Below are 19173 nucleotides of genomic sequence, written 5' to 3'. Positions count from 1 at the left end.
GTCTGACAATGGGTCTGAGGATCTCATCCCGGTACCTAATGGCAGTCATGGTACCTCTGGCTAGCACGTAGAGGTCTGTGCGGCCCTCCAAGGATATGCCTCCCCAGACCATCACTGACCCACCGCCAAACCGGTCATGCTGGAGGATGTTGCAGGCAGCAGAACGTTCTCCACAGCGTCTCCACTCTCTCACGTCTGTCACATGTGTTCAGTGTGAACCTGCTCTCATCTGTGAAGAGCACAGGGCGCCAATGGCGAATCTGCCAACCAAGATGTTCTCTGGCAAAGGTCAATCGGGCTGCACGGTGTTGGGCTGTGAGCACAGGCCCCAATTGTGGACGTCGGGCCCTCATACCATCCTCATGCATTCTGTTTCTCACTGTTTGAGCAGAAACCTGCACATTAGTGGCCTGTTGAAGGTCGTTTTGTAGGGCTCCGGCAGTGCTCCTCCTGTTCCTCCTTGCACAAAGGACCAGATAGCGGTCCTGCTGCGGGGTTGTTGTCCTCCTGCGGCCCCCTCCACGTCTCCTGGTGTACTGGCCTGTCTCCTGGTACCTCCTCCATGCTCTGGACACTGTACTGGGAGACACATCAAATCTTCTTGCCACAGCACGCATTGATGTGCCATCCTGGATGAGCTGCACTACCTGAGCAACTTCTGTAGGTTGCAGATACCGCCTCATGCCACCTCTAGTGGTGAGGGCACTAGCAAAATTAAAAACTAACCAAAGATCTGCCAGAAAAGATGAGGACAGGCAAATGGTCTGTGGCCACCACCTGCAAATCCATTCCTGTTATAGGGGTTGTCTTGCAAATTGTCTAATTTCCACCTGGTGGAAATTAGACAATTTACCAACAGGTGAAATTGATTCACAAATCAGTGTTGCTTCCTAACTGGACAGGTTGATATCTCAAAAGTGTGATTGACTTGGAGCTACATTGCATTGCTTATGTGTTCCCTTTATTTTTTGGAGCAGTGTATTTCAAAAGTGCCCCGGCCCTTTAAGCCCTTACTTTTCCAAAAAGAACCCCAGTCCTTCTCTCATTGGTTTTCATGTTTCTGATGTCACCTTTCAAATGTTTTCTATCATGCCATTGGTTGTTGTGCACCGTAGCTGGGGGCGTGTAGCGAGGCAACATAGCATTTATTCGCTGGGTTTTTTTCTTTGTTGTTTAGCCAACTTGGCAGCTGAAGAGTGTGTGATGCACAAAACAGGCTTGTACTGCTATGTATTAAAGTTTTTTTTCCTACATCTACCTTATATATATATATATATATAAAATGCAGCAACTATGTTTGGATATACATTGTCTTAATAAATTAATCAAATGAAAAATTTACTGAGATAATCCACCAGTTTGACCGAATTAGTAATCCCACCAAGCGTGTTACCTCATGGCACCTTTGACAAGAGCCTCTTCATCAGGTGAGGAGGCTATGAAGCCCCTCTGCTCCTCAGAGTGAACCAGCTCTCCATCCAGCCCATTGCCATCCACCTGGTCTATCAGCCCCTCACCTTGGCCCTGACCCTGGTTTGCAGATTCCTTTACCTGTACTGTGTGGCAGAGACACAGGGCTCGCAGAAACAGCTCCTCTCTCTCCTGAGGGAAAAATAGGGAAATACTTCATTAAATACAGGCTATACAAGTTAAATCAAATATTTAATGGCTCGTCAAAAACATATTCACAAAGAATGAAAACAAGGAAATACAACAGGAAACTTAAAAAAATAGCATTAATGCCGAAGTTGAGCAACTAATAGCCTGCAGGCAAATACAAATACACAGTAGCTGAAGATAAGATAGAAGCATGGCTTTACAACTGTTTGTCGAAACTGACTTGTGACTTCTTATCAACTTCGGTCTTGAAGTGTTACAGTATGTAAAGTGCTATCAGGCAGCAAAGTGTCAAGTTCACAACCCCCACAATCCTCTCCCATGTCGAATGCATATGTTATCATAACAGAGAAAGTATGTAGGTGACCTCTGAAGGGTTTTCCTGAGCAGCGGGCTATGTAATTGCCATATGTTGGCATGTGTATGTGTAACCTGTTTCTACAACAGATGGGACACCACACCACCCACCCTGCCAGCTTTCTGTTGCAGCTTGCTCACAGGCCCATCTGTGACACAGAACCCATCCAACTCTGACCCTGCGTCCCGGTATTTGTACTGAAAGCCATCAATGCAGCACTCGATAAACTCCATGTTGTTCTGGGTAAGTGTGCCTGTCTTGTCTGTAAAGACATACTCCACCTGCAGGCGTTATGACAAAAGTACAACACAGACTCTTCAAATGTCATAAAAATAGATGCACACACACACATTATTATCTAAATCCATATAAATAAACTTGACTTGATGATTAACAGGCTTGAACAATAAGGCAGAGCAATTACTCGCTGACAGAATTGCACTCCATAAATCCGTTTAATGAAGCATCACCTTTAATTTAAGTAATCATCTGGCAAACTGAGCGCGTCTGCTCTACAGCCGCACTGTTTGAGTTAGTAGCAGTAAAAACAGGAGAAGTCAGGAAGGCACAGCCAATCAGGTTCAATTAACAGCTGGTCATACCCCAAGTCACAGCCATTTTCGTCATTTTCTCCACAAGGTCATTTGGCGGGCTAACTCACACATACTTGGGACTAGCTTTAATATCCCTCTGGCCTTGTGTAGCAGCCCACAGATTCCCAAACAACTGTGTTTAAATAGTGCAAGTATTTGAAAAGAGATACTAGCTCTCAAAAAGACAATTTTAGCAGATAAGACTACAGGGGATCAAGGCACAACTTTAAGTGTTTATACACACCATTTCAATATCTACTCCTTTAGTCTGAAGACCATTATTATATGCTATTCTGTTCCTCTCCCTGACCTGTCCCAGCTCCTCATTGAGGTCTGAGGTATTGACCAGCGCCCCTTCTTGGATCTCGGGGTCAAAAAAGTCCTTGTCCCAGGTGATGAAAAAGGAGCCCAAAAACTTCTGCATCTCCACTGTCACGTACATGGACACGGGGATGATGAAGTTGAAGAGCACCATGAAGGACAGGAAGTCAGTGAACATCTTCAAGTACTGAGGAAGAAAGGGAACCATAGGGAGCATGTTAACACAAACCCAGTCTCAGAGACAAAATGTCCTATACAACTTTGCAGGTTCCAAAAAAACATGACTGCCAACATTCAGTCACATGCATGCGAAGCATGTTGACGTATCAATGAAAGAGGATGTAGTTGAGGACATCTACTTTTAACACTGATTTACACTCAACATGGATTTTTGTGTTTAATGACCAGTCTCCCAGATCCTTACCATACCTGAACCACACAATAGTCATACCTAAAATTAACCATTTCTGACATAATACCTAAACATAACTATTTCTGACCTTATACCTAAACTTAAGCAACTCTTAATACCTAAACTTAACCACCTCTAATCCAATAGCAATAAAGCAGATGATCTATCCCTAACCCTAATGTAATACCTAAACAATAATTTCTAGCCTTATATAATGAAGTTTAATCATCTTTAATTTAATAGTACAAAATCAAATAATCTAGATGTCCTGAATTACCTCTTCATTCATCCAAATGTTGACATATATTGTTTGCATGTAACAGAATGTGACATAAAAAATTGACATGTAGTCTTGTGAGGCCAGATGTACACATATATTCTCATCATACAGTGATGTTTTCATGTCTGGCCTGTTGAAACTAGTTGACATGCATCATATGCATGTCACAGAATGTTGGCAATTAAAAAAATTTGCTAACCTCAAATAAGTTGTATACAAACATGTTGTCTGTGAGACTGCCATGAACACACATGAGCATAAGATAAAGATTAAAAAAAGGAATATACAGAGATTCAAATTAGAAAATAGACACTCTTGCTACATCTATACTGCAGTGACAACATATTATGACTGGTCGTCAAGTCACTGATTATATAATCAAGTTCAAGGATGATTAAAGGAATTCTGGACCAGCTGAAAGGATTGGACTCTGACACCAAGTGTCTTTGAAGGTCCCCCAGAAACACCTGTTTCCCACTATCACCACCGGCAGAGCCCCTGGATAAGTTGCTGAGATGTGCCCTCACCAGGTTGGTGTCCTTCTCCCTCTGGGTCTTCTGGTTGTACCATGGCTCGTCCTGCCCAGGCTTACTCTGCCAAACATACTTGAGTGTGGTGCAAACTAGGGCCTTGCTTACAAGGATACAAAGGTAAACAAGCAGGAAGGCATTGATAGACCTAGGGGAAAAATGTCAATCCACAAAAATCATAAAATTTCAGAACCACAAGACACAACAAATTCTGTCACATCCATATAACATCATCCTTCAAACTTACTTCTCCACTGCAGAGCGTTTTTGTGACTTGCCCTGGTAGTTGAGAGCCATCTTGGTCTCCATGCCAGTGTAAACTGCAACACCTGGAGGAGGGAGAGGAGAGTTCACAGGGTGAAGATATATGCTCTTTAATGTTTCACATCTAACATGAGACCACCTCAGTATGGATACATTAAAGTCACATTCACCAAAGATCTTTTGAGTGTTCTTCAAAGTAGCCCCTTTTAGGAGTAGATTCTCTGGACCCAAAGACCTGAAACAATCAAACAAACAAACAGAACAACTTAGTTACTCAGCAGCTTTGCAGTCCACAGCTCCCCCACCCACCCACTGACGCCCATTCAGATTTGCACTCTGGCAGCCGAGCTGGCATCAAGTGTACAGTACCCAGTGGCGATACATGATTGTAGCTTGGGTTTACACTGGCCCCAATGTTCTTGAAAAGGACAGTGGCATTTTTATAGGGCCATTACAAAGCAGTCAATGAATGACAAATGCCTGCGAGAGCATTTTGGAAGCAATAGCTGAAGCAGTGCCAGCCCAGTTTTACTTTAATGTTTGTTTAAAGTTCTGATCAATGAAATAATGATTTGATGGTAATGCAAGGGCAACAACTGAGTGCTTAAGAAACACTACTTTATTTTTTTTGTCTTTGCGGTGATGTGTGTGTGTGTGTGGGGGGGTCTTGTGCAGCTATATTTGTGAGGCCCAATTTGAGTTCTTTTTACCATAAGAATGATGACTTTTTGGTTAGTCTTCAGTTAGGATTTAGGTTTGGGGTCTAGGTTAGAATTAGAATTTGACGAAAATTAGGCTAGGAGTTAAGTTTAGGCATGTAGTTCTGATACTTAAGTTTAGGGTTAGTGACAAGGGAATAATGTAGTTAATGAGGGTCCTCACAAGAAAAGAAATACATGATTTGCAATGATCTGCTCTATTTTGTGATAATTATTTTATGCTCTGCCTGTATGATTTTTTCCTGTGCTGATTTTATGTTGCGCCTTGGTGAGCTAAAGACAATGTTCCACCTTGGTGACATTAGAGCTGCGGTAGGCAATATCATTTCATTATCATTTTGGTTGAAGTAACTAATTTTGACCATTGCACGTCACTAACAACATTTAATTGACGGGTTCCTTTAAAAAAATGTGTGTCTGTCTGTGAGCGCCTGGCCCTTTGTATTTAGATTTTTTAAAAACTGGACCTGGTCTGAATCAAAAAAGCAACCAGGGTTAGCTAGCACATAACTAGCCAATCAAAGTGATTCTGTACAAACAAGGGACATCTGGGTTCTACATGTGTAGGTTCAGTGGGGCGACACACACGCAGAAGTTGTGTCAAGCGCTATGGCAACTTGTGCTAAATTTCCAATACCTCATTTGCCTAAAACGGCATATAGTAACTACAAAACAAGCCAAAAGAAGGAAGACCTTGGAGGAGAAGTGAGAGATAAAGAAAGCGCTAAATAAAAAGAGATCAGATGAGGGTCAACACTGGAGAAGCATTTTTGAGATGGCAAGAGCCGTGGGAGTATAAGGGGCTTAGCGTAGTGATACGAGGCAGCAGAGAGAGGTGGAAGGTTTTGCATTGGAATGTTCATGTTGCCTTCTGCAGCTTAAAAGTTCTATTCTTTCTAAAAAATGTTGTGTGTGTGTGTGTGTGTGTGTGTGTGTAGGGGTTGAAATCAACATGATAAATCCTCTCACCTCACCGCAGGCTCCTGATCATTCTTATATATATGCATGCGCCCGACAAACCTGCAACACAGACAAAATGTACATATGGCTCTAAAGTTATACTATGAAAGTCAAGCCATGCAGCATTATCTGCTTTTTTACTTTGGAGGATCACATCAATCATTGCACCTGCTATCGCAGCACCATCTGCCTATCACCAGGAAGTCGAAGTAGGGTGCAGAGTTTATGGAGCCATCTAATTACTGGTGGTTAGCCGGCATTATGCTGGCAATAACCCTGTCAGTTTTATTGACTGAAAAGTCAGCATCTGGCACCACCACTTCCTTAGCACGTCTCAAACACCACTCTGATGTGACGCTCTACATGGAAAAGTTTTACTCTTTGACAATAGGGGGAGCCAAAACTCTTTTTTACAATGGGCCACTATTTCTGTAAGAGGAGGGAATTACTTTTGAGGTGCTCAGGCCATAACTGGCCAATCACCCTGGGTTGTACTTCCTGAGAAGCCTCCCGTACATTCCAGACAAACTGAGACATTCATAATGTCAGCTAGCCAACATAAACACACTTAGTCACCATAACAGCTCCTCACTTTAGAATCAACATGTTACCATCAGAGCAACTAAAACATTTTGAATTGGCAGTTGATCTAATCCTACAGCTAACAAACCACAGCCAACTTGTGAATTTAGTGCAAATCTCTCCGGGCCACGTGACGAGTGCCTACTTGTAAAGGTCGGGCTGGGGCTGCTCACACTCGATGGTGGCATTGAGGGATTCCAGATCCTTCTCTGTGTCTGGCACTGTGTAGTGTGTCTGTATGAAGAGCAGAGGCAGAAAAAGGGAGAGAAAAGTGTAAGGGCTGACAGGCTATGGTCAAGTGGTCATGTCGACTCTGCTAAACACTCACACAGAGCAAGCGAAGGTAAAATGGAAAGATAGGCCATAGATCACACACAAGTGTCAAGGCACGTGCCCACAAACACACAAACAAAATAACTCTAAGAGACTATAATGAAAGAAAATGTATGCAGAAACATTGAAATGATTCTGTTAATTACACAAACCACATAATCAATATGCCCGGCAGTGGTGGGAAACCACAGAACAAGTTGCCAACAACACTGGAAAGACTGGACAGCTTAATATTATTCTAATTTAACTCAAAGATACCAAAGAAAAAATATTTATTGAGCTGAATAAGTTCTTTTATTATATCAGTACCTACACAATAATGGTTTTAGTGCCATGATTACAAAAAAGACCAGCATCCCAGGTTGTGGACCCCAAAGTTGTGACGAACATGTAACTGAAACCAAAAGTACCCTTCTAACTGCTACAGCTACAGATGATGTGATGAGGGCAGCCCTGATACACTGTTCACCACATGAGCAGCAGCGTAGCATGATGTTACCTTATGATTGGACTCTCCATCCAGACTGGCCGTGGTCACGAAGCAGGTGTCGTCATCCCGGCTCGACTGCAGCAGGATCAGGTCACAGGGAAATGTCTCATCCTCCTGCACTTCCACCACATCTCCGACCTGCATGTTGGGAAGGCCACAGGGCCGAGATAGACAGTGTTTACAAACGCTTTCATTGGTCTGTTTCTACACCTTTGGCACAAGATCAGTGGGATCTTCTCTAGAATTCAGGACAATTCAGTAAGTTTAGAAAGTTAAAGGTGACCACAATGATGTATTTGAAAAGTCAATTGAGTATGCTCTTTGACTGAAAACTTACTTGAAACTGTCTTGACTTGTCTGCCCAGTGCTTCAAGCAGACAAAAATACCAATATTTCTTTGCAAACACATTTTCACCCCCATCTGGCGCTCAACACTGAGAGAGATTGTACGTATGTGTCCATGCCTCCATGCCACACCCTAACTAAAATCACCAGTTACTACCACAGTTACCATTGTAGCCACGGTGGAACATCTGCTCAGTTTAAAGTGACAGCAGAATAACCCTTGTCCATGTCCAAACATGGTCATGCTGAGTTTACCAGAAGCATCTCTCTATCTGGCAACATCCCCCAGAGAAAGTTTGTTCAAAGGTATCTTGGCAAAGTTTCCAACAGCTGAAAGGTACCTTGATCTTCTCGCTCTCCTTCCGTATTCTCCGACTATCCTCAAGCACTGTCACCAGGTATTTATTCACCTCGTTGTCTGCCTTGTGTCGAAGCCAGTCCTCGTAGCCCTGGGGGGGGGGGGGTTTAAAGAAATCAACCTCAGTTGCTAAATAGAATGAATGTATAGTCATTTGTCAACTAATATGGTGATGTTAATACATACTGGCACATGTTTGAGGGCCTCACATTCATTGTAAAAGGACAGTGCATGACTTACAACACCCAGTGGGACTGGACAACCCACCTGTCATATACTATATGCACTTGAGCAGCACAAGATGAGCAGCTGAGGTTGTGGATAGAGGCTGTTTACAACTGGCATTATCAAGCATCTTGGGTGATCCGATCACAAGTGGACAGCTCTAAGATTGTCAGTCCGCACCTGGCTTTAGAATGTGTCTTCATATGTGTCTCAAGTGACCACTTGTGATTGGATCTCACTTCCCTGCTCTATATGCAAATAAACACGTACATTGTTTCCATTTGTAAAGACCAAATGCATTGTTGCTTTTTACTGGTGGGGGGCAGCAATGCACTTCCCATGCCTATTCTGCCGGAAATTAAAAGAAGAAGTTTGGAAAGACCTTGGCACGTGGACAAAAACAAAACAATACAGACTAAGTCTATTCCATGGCATGTTCCAGGCAAACCAAATTGCCCAAGATGTTTGACGCACTCGTAATATATCTCTAACGGCTTTTCTAAATTTTCAGACATCGTGGACAAATTTGATTCACTCTTTAATATGATGCCGTTGGCACGCGGTTGAGTACATGCTTACGCAGAGGATGTCAATTGAGTAGGCGGTCCTTCAATATGGCCCAGGACCAGTTCACTTACACATTGCCAAAAGAATGTGGTCATATGTGGCTCAGACTGCCTCCGAATGTGGTCTGAGCAATCGGCTCTCAATATGTCCTCAATACATCTTGGGTGCATTCACACCCATACTTTGAGCTGTCCACTTGTGATCGGATCACCCAAGACACATGTTAATGTCAGGTTTAAACAGGGCCTTAGTCCCAATGCAATGCCACTATCCCAATGTGGGACCATCAAACAGTTAAATGAAGGAGAAAAACACAAAAATCCATACTTTAAGTACTGTTGACTAGAGCACTGAACATAAATCAAGAAGCTCTAGTTAAATGGAGAGATAAACTGAGAAGAGGGGATGCCAGGATGCAGATCATAGAGATGGGGGTAGCCACAGGGGCCAAAGCAGAGCCAAAGAGTGAGACTACAGAGAGAGTCCGGGAGAACAATGTGGACAGATGATGTCAGGTGGTCAGAGTTCCATTCATGGATAACAGTTCACCCTGTCTGTTGACTTCATACAAAAAAGCAGACCTCCCTGCTGTCCCACTTCAAAGCCTGGCTAAAGGCAGCAGCACTATCAGTGTGTCCCATATATTTTTGGAAGGAAGTCCACACTCTATTGTACATTTCAAAGCCCCAGCGGTAAGCTCACTGAAAAAGCCGATCCTAAAACAATACATCTAAAAGCTGGGACGCGGTTGCAGCAGAGTGAGAATGAGACACTCGGCTTGATAATTTGATTCTGTATAATAGACTCTTGTATAATAGACTCTCTCCCTCTGTCTTCCTTTCTCTCTCCATTTCTCTGCATTCGCTCACGTTCTCTGTGAGCGCACTCCTTTCTCTCCCCAATCAGAATTTGCCTGCAGAGCACATTAATACAAAACCTCAGTGAGCATTAGTCACACACTTTATACAAAACTCACAGCAAGCAAGTTACGAAGGTAGAGGGTGTTATAATGTTATGGAGGTGGGGGTGAGATGAAATGCGAGGAGAGACAGCGTGAGGCAAGGATGAACACAGCACTAGCAGCTGCAATTCCATTTGTTTTGTCAACATCAACGAGCTGTGCCGGCTAATGTCCTACCTGCTTGATTGCAGTTACTGTGATGACAAAAAATAAGGGTAGGCCACTGGTGACTGGGCTGGTGGGGGTGTCCACTATCACCTGTTGGGACAAAGGGAAGCACAGGCTCAATATGGAGAAGTAAAACTGGGGGAAAAAAACTTACAGCACCTTCCTCAAACCAAACTGCTGTACATGGAACAAATTACTACCCAGTCCTGCCACAGCATATGCCTGAGTGGTCACAGAGGGAGGGATGAGGGGTAAGGACTCGGAGGGCGGGGCTCTCCTTCTTAACTAAAGGGTTAATTAAGAAGGAGTATATATGCGTGTGTATGGGGGGTACCACCATCTTTTTTTTTTGCTTCATCAATGCAAGGGATAGGGGAAACATTTTGTGCCTGAACAGGGTGAGGGCACGATAGAACGTCTAATCAAAGGTGCCAGGGAATGAACGCTTAATCTGCAAGCGCACGAGGGCCGCTGTGTTTCTGCCAAGGCATGGAGGCAAGTCCTCTCCCCCTGCTGTGAGGCACTGCACAGAGAACAGCCTACACTGTAACAGAATCTAGCATGTGTGTGTATGTGTGTGAGAGAGAGAGAGTGTGTGTGTGTGCTTAATGAGAGAGAATGGGCCCAGTGATCAGGTAATCCCAAACAAGCAGCTCAAAGGCACCACCTGACCAGAACTCCAAAGCCCCCCCCCCAAAAGAAAAAAATCTCCACGAACAAACGGTCCGTATTGTGTCCTCTAAAGCCATCACATAACAGATTTACTCGGGCATTCATGATCATGCAGCACACATCCTTCCTGATCTCCCATCGAGACACAATCCATGTTACAGCATGTACACAAAATCCACACATTCATTCATGCACACACACACAAACACCGTCCACATCCAGTTTGTTAGCATTCAGACCAGGAGCATTACAAGCTGTCAGACAGTCATCAGCTGCAGAGTGAGCAGCGGGGGGCGTGTTGCAGAGCGTTCTCCAGTGTTTTCCTCACCTCACCTGTGCTGACTGTCAATGAGAAGAGCTCACCACTCGCTCAGCAATCAGCATGCACAAACCAACACATACTGACGCATCAGCCCGGCATACCCACATGCAGGCATATGCACCTGAACACATGCATGCACAGTATCCTCTTATCTCTCCCTTTCACTCACACACACACACACACACACACACACACACACAGCAAGGGCGGTGAGCTACAAGCTATCTAAGCTTTTCTGTGTTTACAATTAGGTGGGGGATAAATCAATAAGAAGCAGCAGTGATGGACTAATGCATGTCAAACTATTAGGAGGAATGAAGAGAAGAGTCTGCGTTATAGCTACATGCTGTAGGCCATTCTGTCAGAAAGAGGAGAAAATAATAGCTAAACTGCAGTAACCACAGGTGTAGTGAGCCAGAGGTGAAACTACTGAATATTTTAATAGAAATGTGTGTTCAGTGGGATTGTAAGATGCAGCTCAGTTTTACTTATTACACAGGCTGCAATCTCACCCCCTATCCCACCGAAGCGGGCATGATGTTCACTCTGGCGCTGGGCCCAAAACATTTTTCCTCCCTAAGCAGAAAGGTGATGATTAGGGCTGCACAATATTGGAAAAAATTTCACATTGTGATATCGTTTTTTTTTTTTTAATACATGGACAATAATCCACATAAGGAAATCAGAGAAAGTTGAATCAGTTCATCTGGACACAGCATTTATTGGGAGAACTGTTGCATCACTCATCTAAGTGCTTCTTTAGTCTCAGCTGACTGGAGGTATCTCCACCCTTGTTTATGAGAAATATAGAAAAGAAAAAAAAGAAAACAACTTTATTTTGTCATTGTACAGGTTACAATGACATTTGTCTTCTACATTTCACCCATCATATTGTATAGGAGCAGTGAGGCAGCTGCAGCGCATGGGGACCAACTCCAGTTCTTCTTTCCATTGCCTTGGTCAGGGGCACAGACAGGAGTATTAACCCTAACATGCATTTCTTTTTGAAGGTGGGAGGAAACTAGCGCACCCAGAGGAAACCCACGCCGACATGGGAGAACATGCAAACTCCACACAGAAAGGACCTGGGACAGCCTGGAATTTGAACCCAGGACCTTCTTGCTGTGAGGTAACAGTGCTAACCACTGGGCCACCGTGCCGTATATCGAGCAGCCGTAGTGATGATGGTTGGAAAAAGGCTGAGTAGCCATCAATCTAATGAATTCAAGCCATCTCCCCCCTGTCCAACCCAAGTAAAAAAGGCAGCTGAACTGCTGGCTAGCTCATAGAAGTTAAATGAAAGACTGCAGAAGCTCCTGAGAACAACATGTTCCTGACACCCTGTCTACACCAGATGTGTTTTAGCTGTGTTTTGTAGATGGCCATCCCACGGAACAGATATGCTCTCATGTTAATCAACGCTGCTGTCTACACTGGCTGTGTTAAGACACACATTTCCGCTCCGTCTCACGTGCATTGAATAGGCATGCCCCACCTAGATACGTGTCAAGTCTGCTTTCTTCTTAGAGACATGTGTAAATGCAGCCATGTTTGCCAAAACATAAGCTTTCAATTTATTCATTCATAAGTATATTTTGAAGTTTTTACATTCAATAGGGTGACTATTAAATACTTATATTCAATAGCTTTCAATTCATTAACATGTCCATCCATTCATTCCATCCATTATCGAAGCCGCTTATCCTGCTCTCAGGGTCACGGGATGCTGGAGCCTATCCCAGCAGTTACTGGGCAGCAGGCAGGGAGACACCCTGGACAGGCTGCCAGTCCACCACAGGACCAACACATTCATATCTAGAGACAATTTAGTACGGCCGATCCACCTGACCTACATGTCTTTGGACTGTGGGAGGAAACTGGAGCACCCAGAGGAAACCCACACTGACACTAGGAAAACATGCAAACTCCACACAGAGGACGACCTGGAATGACCCCCAAGGTTGGACAACCCTGGGGTTCGACTTTCTTGCTGTGAGGTGACCGTGCTAACCACTGCACCACAACGATTCATTGCCCAGTCATTAACATGTATGTATGTATGTATGTATATTACATACACACACACACACACACACACACACACTAATGAAATGAAAGCTATTGATTTTATTTTAGATTTTATTTAAAAGAAACACTCAATGGTAGCGAAAGTGCTCAACAAACAAGGAGCAAAATAATCCAGTTCTTCAAGTAAATTCCTTATGAGACAGTACAAGTCTGTTTCATGCCATAAGCAATCAACAGCTGATGATTGCTTATGGCACGACACAGGCTTGTACTGTCTCATAAAGAATTTAATTGACTAACTGGATTATATGTGTGTGTGTGTGTGTGTGTGTGTGTGTGTGTGTGTGTGTGTGTGTGTGTGTGTGTGTGTGTGTGTGTGTGTATATATAATATTCATCATTTCCATTCAGTTGCTTATTATAAAAAATGTATTCAGTGGGCAATACATTGTATTTTCAGCAAAATACAGTGTATTGCCTAATTTATATAAAGATCATGCAGTTGAAGTCTATAGTACCACAGAAGGATGTTCAAATAGGCATATGTACTGTACTCATATCAGTAAGGAAGAATATTTTGCTGCTGGGTACCTCACGCTCACAGCTAAAAAGCAACTGGCATAGACACACATGAGGAGACACATGAGACGATTCGGTCTTGCTGACATGCTACTCATGAGACATGCCTGGCTTAGACAGGACAGGGAGTGAGACTCAGAAGCCAAACAGTAAAATGTGACCAAGGCTAACCACACATGAGAGCATCTGTAAGGCCAACACTCTCGGCCATCCTGCTGTTCTGTAATGTGGACCACACCTTCACAAGGTCTTATCTTACATCATTTCAATTAACACCGACTGTTAATTAAGGGGTGCTGCAAAATGCCAGATGACGATGTAGCCCCTCTGGGTCTTTTGTCTTATTTTCATGGTGGTCCTAAAAAGTTCTTTAAAATTAACTCACACTGCCACACGCATGTGCATGTTCTTACAAACAAAAACAAACAGATTGCCATAATTGTGCAGTGAGAGTACCCACTTTGTTTGGTATCAGGGATCGCTGTGTGAATCCATGACTCACTGGTAATACTGCAGCATCACATGCCTGAGAAAATAACGCAACCTTCAGCGACGTTACCACCCCAGTTCATGCCCAAATACTCTTCTCTGCTTTTTTTTTTTTGCCCTTAGTTTCTCCAAACTGCACTCCGATCACATGTGCAAGCATTAATCAGGAAAGACTGCCACCCCACCCAACACCTGGGGTGGGGGGAGGGGGCTGGGGGCAGGATTTGCCATAAAACTTAACCTCCTCTGCACCAAATCAAAGTCTAAAGGGACTGAAAAAAAATTTATCGTCCCAGCATAGGAGTGAAATATGTGCTATAGATCTGCTGGTGCGATGTAGTGGTTCCTACCCATACAGAGCTGAGCAGTGAGTGCAGACCCCTACATCTGAGGAACAAAAGTATGTCAGAGTGAGTGACACACACCAGGTCCCTAAGGTCCCAGGGCAGCACTGGGTGCCCCCTCATTCTCCTTCAGCCTCACACCCCCCCCTTCAATCTCTCTGGTTCTCTCCCCTCGCCATCACAGCTTTCCTCCCTATCTTTTTCTCTCTCTCGCTCTCCTCTCTCTCCTTCATCTCCTCTCCCCTCCGATCTCACCCTTGCTCCGCTCCCATTCGATCAGAACCAGGCAAAGGCATGCAAGGCTATTTATAGGAGAGTGGTGCTTTTTTATCAGCCTGTGTCTATTTGTGGCACTCTGAAGTACAGAGGGCTCCCTGGCTGCTGACGTCAGCGGTGCAGCGCTGCAGAGATGGAGGGAAAGAGAAACACAGAGAGACACAAAGAGAGTAAAACCCAGTGGGAGAGGGAGAGACAAAGGGGGGAGAGCTGGGGGTGGGGTGCATGAGATTTGTCTGCCGGTAAAATATTTGCATGGAAGCCTCTCTGGGGAACGGAAAAAGGTCTAATTCTGTCTGTGTGATCTGAGCGTGGGTGTGTGTGCATGCACCTCTCTACTCTCTACCGTGTGTTCCCCTCTTTCTCCCTGTGATATAATATTAGCTGCATGGGGAAAACGAGGTGGTTAGGATAAGGAGCCCCTCCAGAGAGAATGGATTAGTGGAAAACTGCCAACCACATGGCAGCTTGGGTAAACACCATCAGCAAACCCAGGACACCCACTGGCTCACATGCTTCTCACGCAGACACATATGTACCATATACTAAAGTGCAACTGCAAACATGCACCACATACATGCCCACACACACACGTACATGCTCACACCATAACTGGTACACTCTATCCCCCAAGAGGTGCATAGACGAGTGATTGGTTTCCACCCACGTACACACACTGCAGTTGTGCTCAATCTTATTCACGCCTGGCAACACATACCAATCCATTGTGCACTACAGAGCACAAATGAAAATAAAAATGGACAAAATGAAAGTAAAAAAAAAACTGCACTTCTAACTGTTAAAGGTGCAATTGGCCTGTATTGCCCAATTTAGTCATTCAGCGAGGCCATTCAGTCAGAATGCTACCAGTGACAGTGTAGTCCTTAGGGCTCAACACCAGCACCTGTTTACACTGAAGTGTGTTTGCCTCTTTCGTTTAGGCTATGACTCGATAGGAAGAGCTAAGTTTCTATTTCCACAGAACAGGGGGTAGTAAAAAAAAAAAATTGGGTGTAGAAGAGTGAAAACAGATGCAGGCAAACAACTCTTCTTTTCTAGGCTGTTTCCCACTCCGCCATCATCTGATGGATCCCAAAGAAAGGAGAAACAAAGAGAGGAAAGCGCAAAGAAGAGAAGAGGAGAATGAAGGGGATAACACAGAGCTGGTTGATAAGCATTTCACCTTGCGTTTTTCAGCTAGCTCTTAGCCTAATCAAAATCATGAGGACAGGCCTACATACATACACATATGTACAGTGCATCCGGAAAGTATTCACACCCCTTCACTTTCCCCACATTTTGTTATGTTACAGCCTTATTCCAAAATGGATTAAATTCCTTTTTTTCTCATCAATCTACACACAACACCCCATAATGACCCACCTGTAGTAAATTCAATTGATCAAACATGATTTGGAAAGGCACACACCTGTCTATATAAGGTCCCACTGTTGACAGTGCATGTCAGAGCAGAAACCAAGCCATGAAGTCAAAGGAATTGTCTGTGGACCTTCCGAGACAGGATTGTATCGAGGCACAGATCTGGGGAAGGGTACAAAATAATTTCTACAGCTTTGAAGGTCCCGAAGAGCACAGTGGTCTCCATCATTCGTAAATGGAAGATGTTTGGATCCACCAGGACTCTTCCTAGAGCTGGCCGCCCAGCCAAACTGAGCAATCGGGGGAGAAGGGCCTTGGTCAGGGAGGTGACCAAGAACCCGATGGTCACTCTGACAGAGCTCCAGCGTTCCTCTGTGGAGATGGGAGAACCTTCCAGAAGGACAACCATCTCTGCAGCACTCCACCAATCAGGCCTTTATGGTAGAGTGGCCAGACGGAAGCCTCTGCTCAGTAAAAGGCACATGACAGCCCGCTTGGAGTTTGCCAGAAAGCACCTAAAGGACTCTCAGACCATGAGAAACAAGATTCTCTGGTCTGATGAAACCAACATTGAACTCTTTGGCCTGAATGCCAAACGTCACGTCTGGAGGAAACCTGGCACCTCTCCAATTCAGGGGCCAGTTTTACAGACAGAAACACGGCTGTGCAATGGGCTCACCAGTATCGCCCATTGTGGCCAACTTATATATGGAAGAGGTAGAACACAGGGCCCTGAACGCCTTCAGAGGAACACCTCCGAGCCACTGGTTCAGATATGTGGACATCACATGGGTCAAAATCCAAACACAAGAGGTGCAAGCATTTACCAAACACATCAACTCAGTGGACAAGAACATTAAGTTCACAAGGGAAGATGTAAAGAACGACAGTTTGCCCTTCTTGGACTGTGACGTCCACATTGGGGAAGACAGGAGCCTCCACATTGGGGTTTACAGGAAACCTACACACACAAACCAATATCTACTTATCGACTCACACCACCCTCTGGAACACAAACTGAATGTCATCAGAACTCTGCAACACAGAGCTCACAATGTGCCCAGCAGCACTCAGCCCCAACGAGAAGAACATAAACACCTGAGGGGAGCTTTAAAAACCTGCGGCTACCCCTGTTGGACCTTTGTGAAAACTGCAACACGTTCCAAAAGACCAACCAGGTGAGCGACAAGGAGAAAAGGAACAGAAGGAATAACACAGTCATCCTGTATGTTTCGGGGGTCTCCAAGAAACTCAGGAGAATTTTCAACAAACACCGCATCCCGATATACTTCAAACCCAGCAACACACTCTGACAAAGTCTGGTTCATCCCAAAGACCGTGTACCACAAACCCAAAAAAGCAATCTGGTGTATGCTGTACAATGCAATGAGGATTGCACTGACCTATACATAGGAGAAACCAAACAACCACTACACAAACGGATGGCCCCACACAGAAGGCCAAACTCCTCAGGACAAGACTCAGCAGTCTAACTACACTTAAAGGAGAAGACACACTCCTTCGAGGACAGCAACGTACACATTTTGGACAGAGAAGATAGATGGTTTGAAAGAGGGGTGAAGGAAGCCATCTATGCGAAACTGGAAAAACCATCCCTCAACAGAGGAGGAGGTCTGTGACACCACCTATCTCTGAGCACTTACAATGCCGTCCTTTCATCTCTACCCAGGAGACTCAAGAAGCTTAGCCTCCAAGAACAACAGTCGGTCACTAACGGCTCCAACGACTCTCATGACCATTGAATGATGAAATCGAAACTAGCACCCCCAACGACCGTCGCTGCTAAACAAATGCAAATCAATAGCTCCGATGGAGACAGGCGCGGCTGGACATTGGAGCACCGGAGAGCCACGCATATCAATAGCTCCGATAACGACGGGCGTGGCCAAACATCGGTACACAAAAGAGCCACTCATATCTATGGCTCTGTTAGCAACAAGCGTTGGTAAACATCAGAACACAAAGAGCCATGGACATCTATAACTCTGACGACGACTCCAAGAGGATAAATTCTGAGTCTCACCACCAGCCAGTCAGATTAGCTTGGTCTAGTCAGAAAGGCACGAACTGAGGAAGCCTCTTGGATGAGAGGCGAAACGTCTTCATGGATATATACCAAGTCCAGTTGCACTTGATTCAACTCCTTTGGATAACCATGACCTGGATGAATGAGAACATTCACAGACAGGCACCTCTCATCACCTTGCTAATACCATCCCTACAGTGAAGCATGGTGGTGGCAGCATCATGCTGTGGGGATGTTTTTCAGCGCCAGGAACTGGGAAACTAGTCAGGATCGAGGGAAAGATGAATGGAGCAAAGTAAAGAGAGGTCCTTGATGTAAACCTGCTCCAGAGTGCTCAGGTCCTCAGACTGGGGCGAAATTTACCTTTCAACACGACAACGAACCTAAGCACACAGCCAAGACAACGAAGGAGTGGCTTCAGGACAAGTCTGCGAATGTCCTTGAGTGGCCCAGCCAGAGCCCAGACTTGAACCCCATTGAACATCTCTGGAAAGACCTGAAAATAGCTGTGCAGCGTCGCTCCCCATCTAAACTTACAGAGCTCGAGAGAATCTGCAGAGAAGAATGGGAGAAATACCCCAAATATAGGTATGCCAAGCTTGTAGCTTCGTACCCAAGAAGACTTGAGGCTGTAATCGCTGCCAAGGGTGCCTCAACCAAGTACTGAGTAAAGGGTGTGAATATTTATGGACATGCAATATTTCAGTTTTTTATTTTTAATAAATTTTAAAAAAATTCTACAAAACCTTTTTCACTTTGTCATTATGGGGTATTGTATGTAGATTGGTGAGAAAAAAAAGGAATTTAATCCATTTTGGAATAAGGCTGTAACATAACAAAATGTGGGAAAAGTGAAGGGGTGTCAATACTTTCCAGATGCACTGTAAACACACACACACACACACACACACACACACACACAAACACACACACACACACACACACACACATACA

General features: G+C 44.5%; 1 protein-coding gene across 1 annotated transcript in view; it reads right to left on the bottom strand.

The window, feature by feature from the left end:
• The window catches only part of atp11c (ATPase phospholipid transporting 11C), an 82568-nt gene that overhangs the window by 28181 nt on the left and 35214 nt on the right, over positions 1-19173 (bottom strand). Inside the window, exons 4-14 of the mRNA XM_056283855.1 lie at positions 10093-10173; positions 8146-8253; positions 7469-7597; positions 6782-6870; positions 6064-6114; positions 4546-4610; positions 4359-4440; positions 4109-4259; positions 2879-3076; positions 2086-2256; positions 1394-1602 (exon numbers count right to left, since the gene is read on the bottom strand). Coding sequence (XP_056139830.1) covers positions 1394-1602; positions 2086-2256; positions 2879-3076; positions 4109-4259; positions 4359-4440; positions 4546-4610; positions 6064-6114; positions 6782-6870; positions 7469-7597; positions 8146-8253; positions 10093-10173 — 1334 coding nt within the window. The remainder of the gene's footprint in view (positions 1-1393; positions 1603-2085; positions 2257-2878; positions 3077-4108; positions 4260-4358; positions 4441-4545; positions 4611-6063; positions 6115-6781; positions 6871-7468; positions 7598-8145; positions 8254-10092; positions 10174-19173) is intronic.

This window comes from Lampris incognitus, chromosome 1, assembly GCF_029633865.1.
Source record: "Lampris incognitus isolate fLamInc1 chromosome 1, fLamInc1.hap2, whole genome shotgun sequence".
NCBI lineage: Eukaryota > Metazoa > Chordata > Actinopteri > Lampriformes > Lampridae > Lampris > Lampris incognitus.
This window is presented reverse-complemented; position numbering and strand designations above follow the sequence as displayed.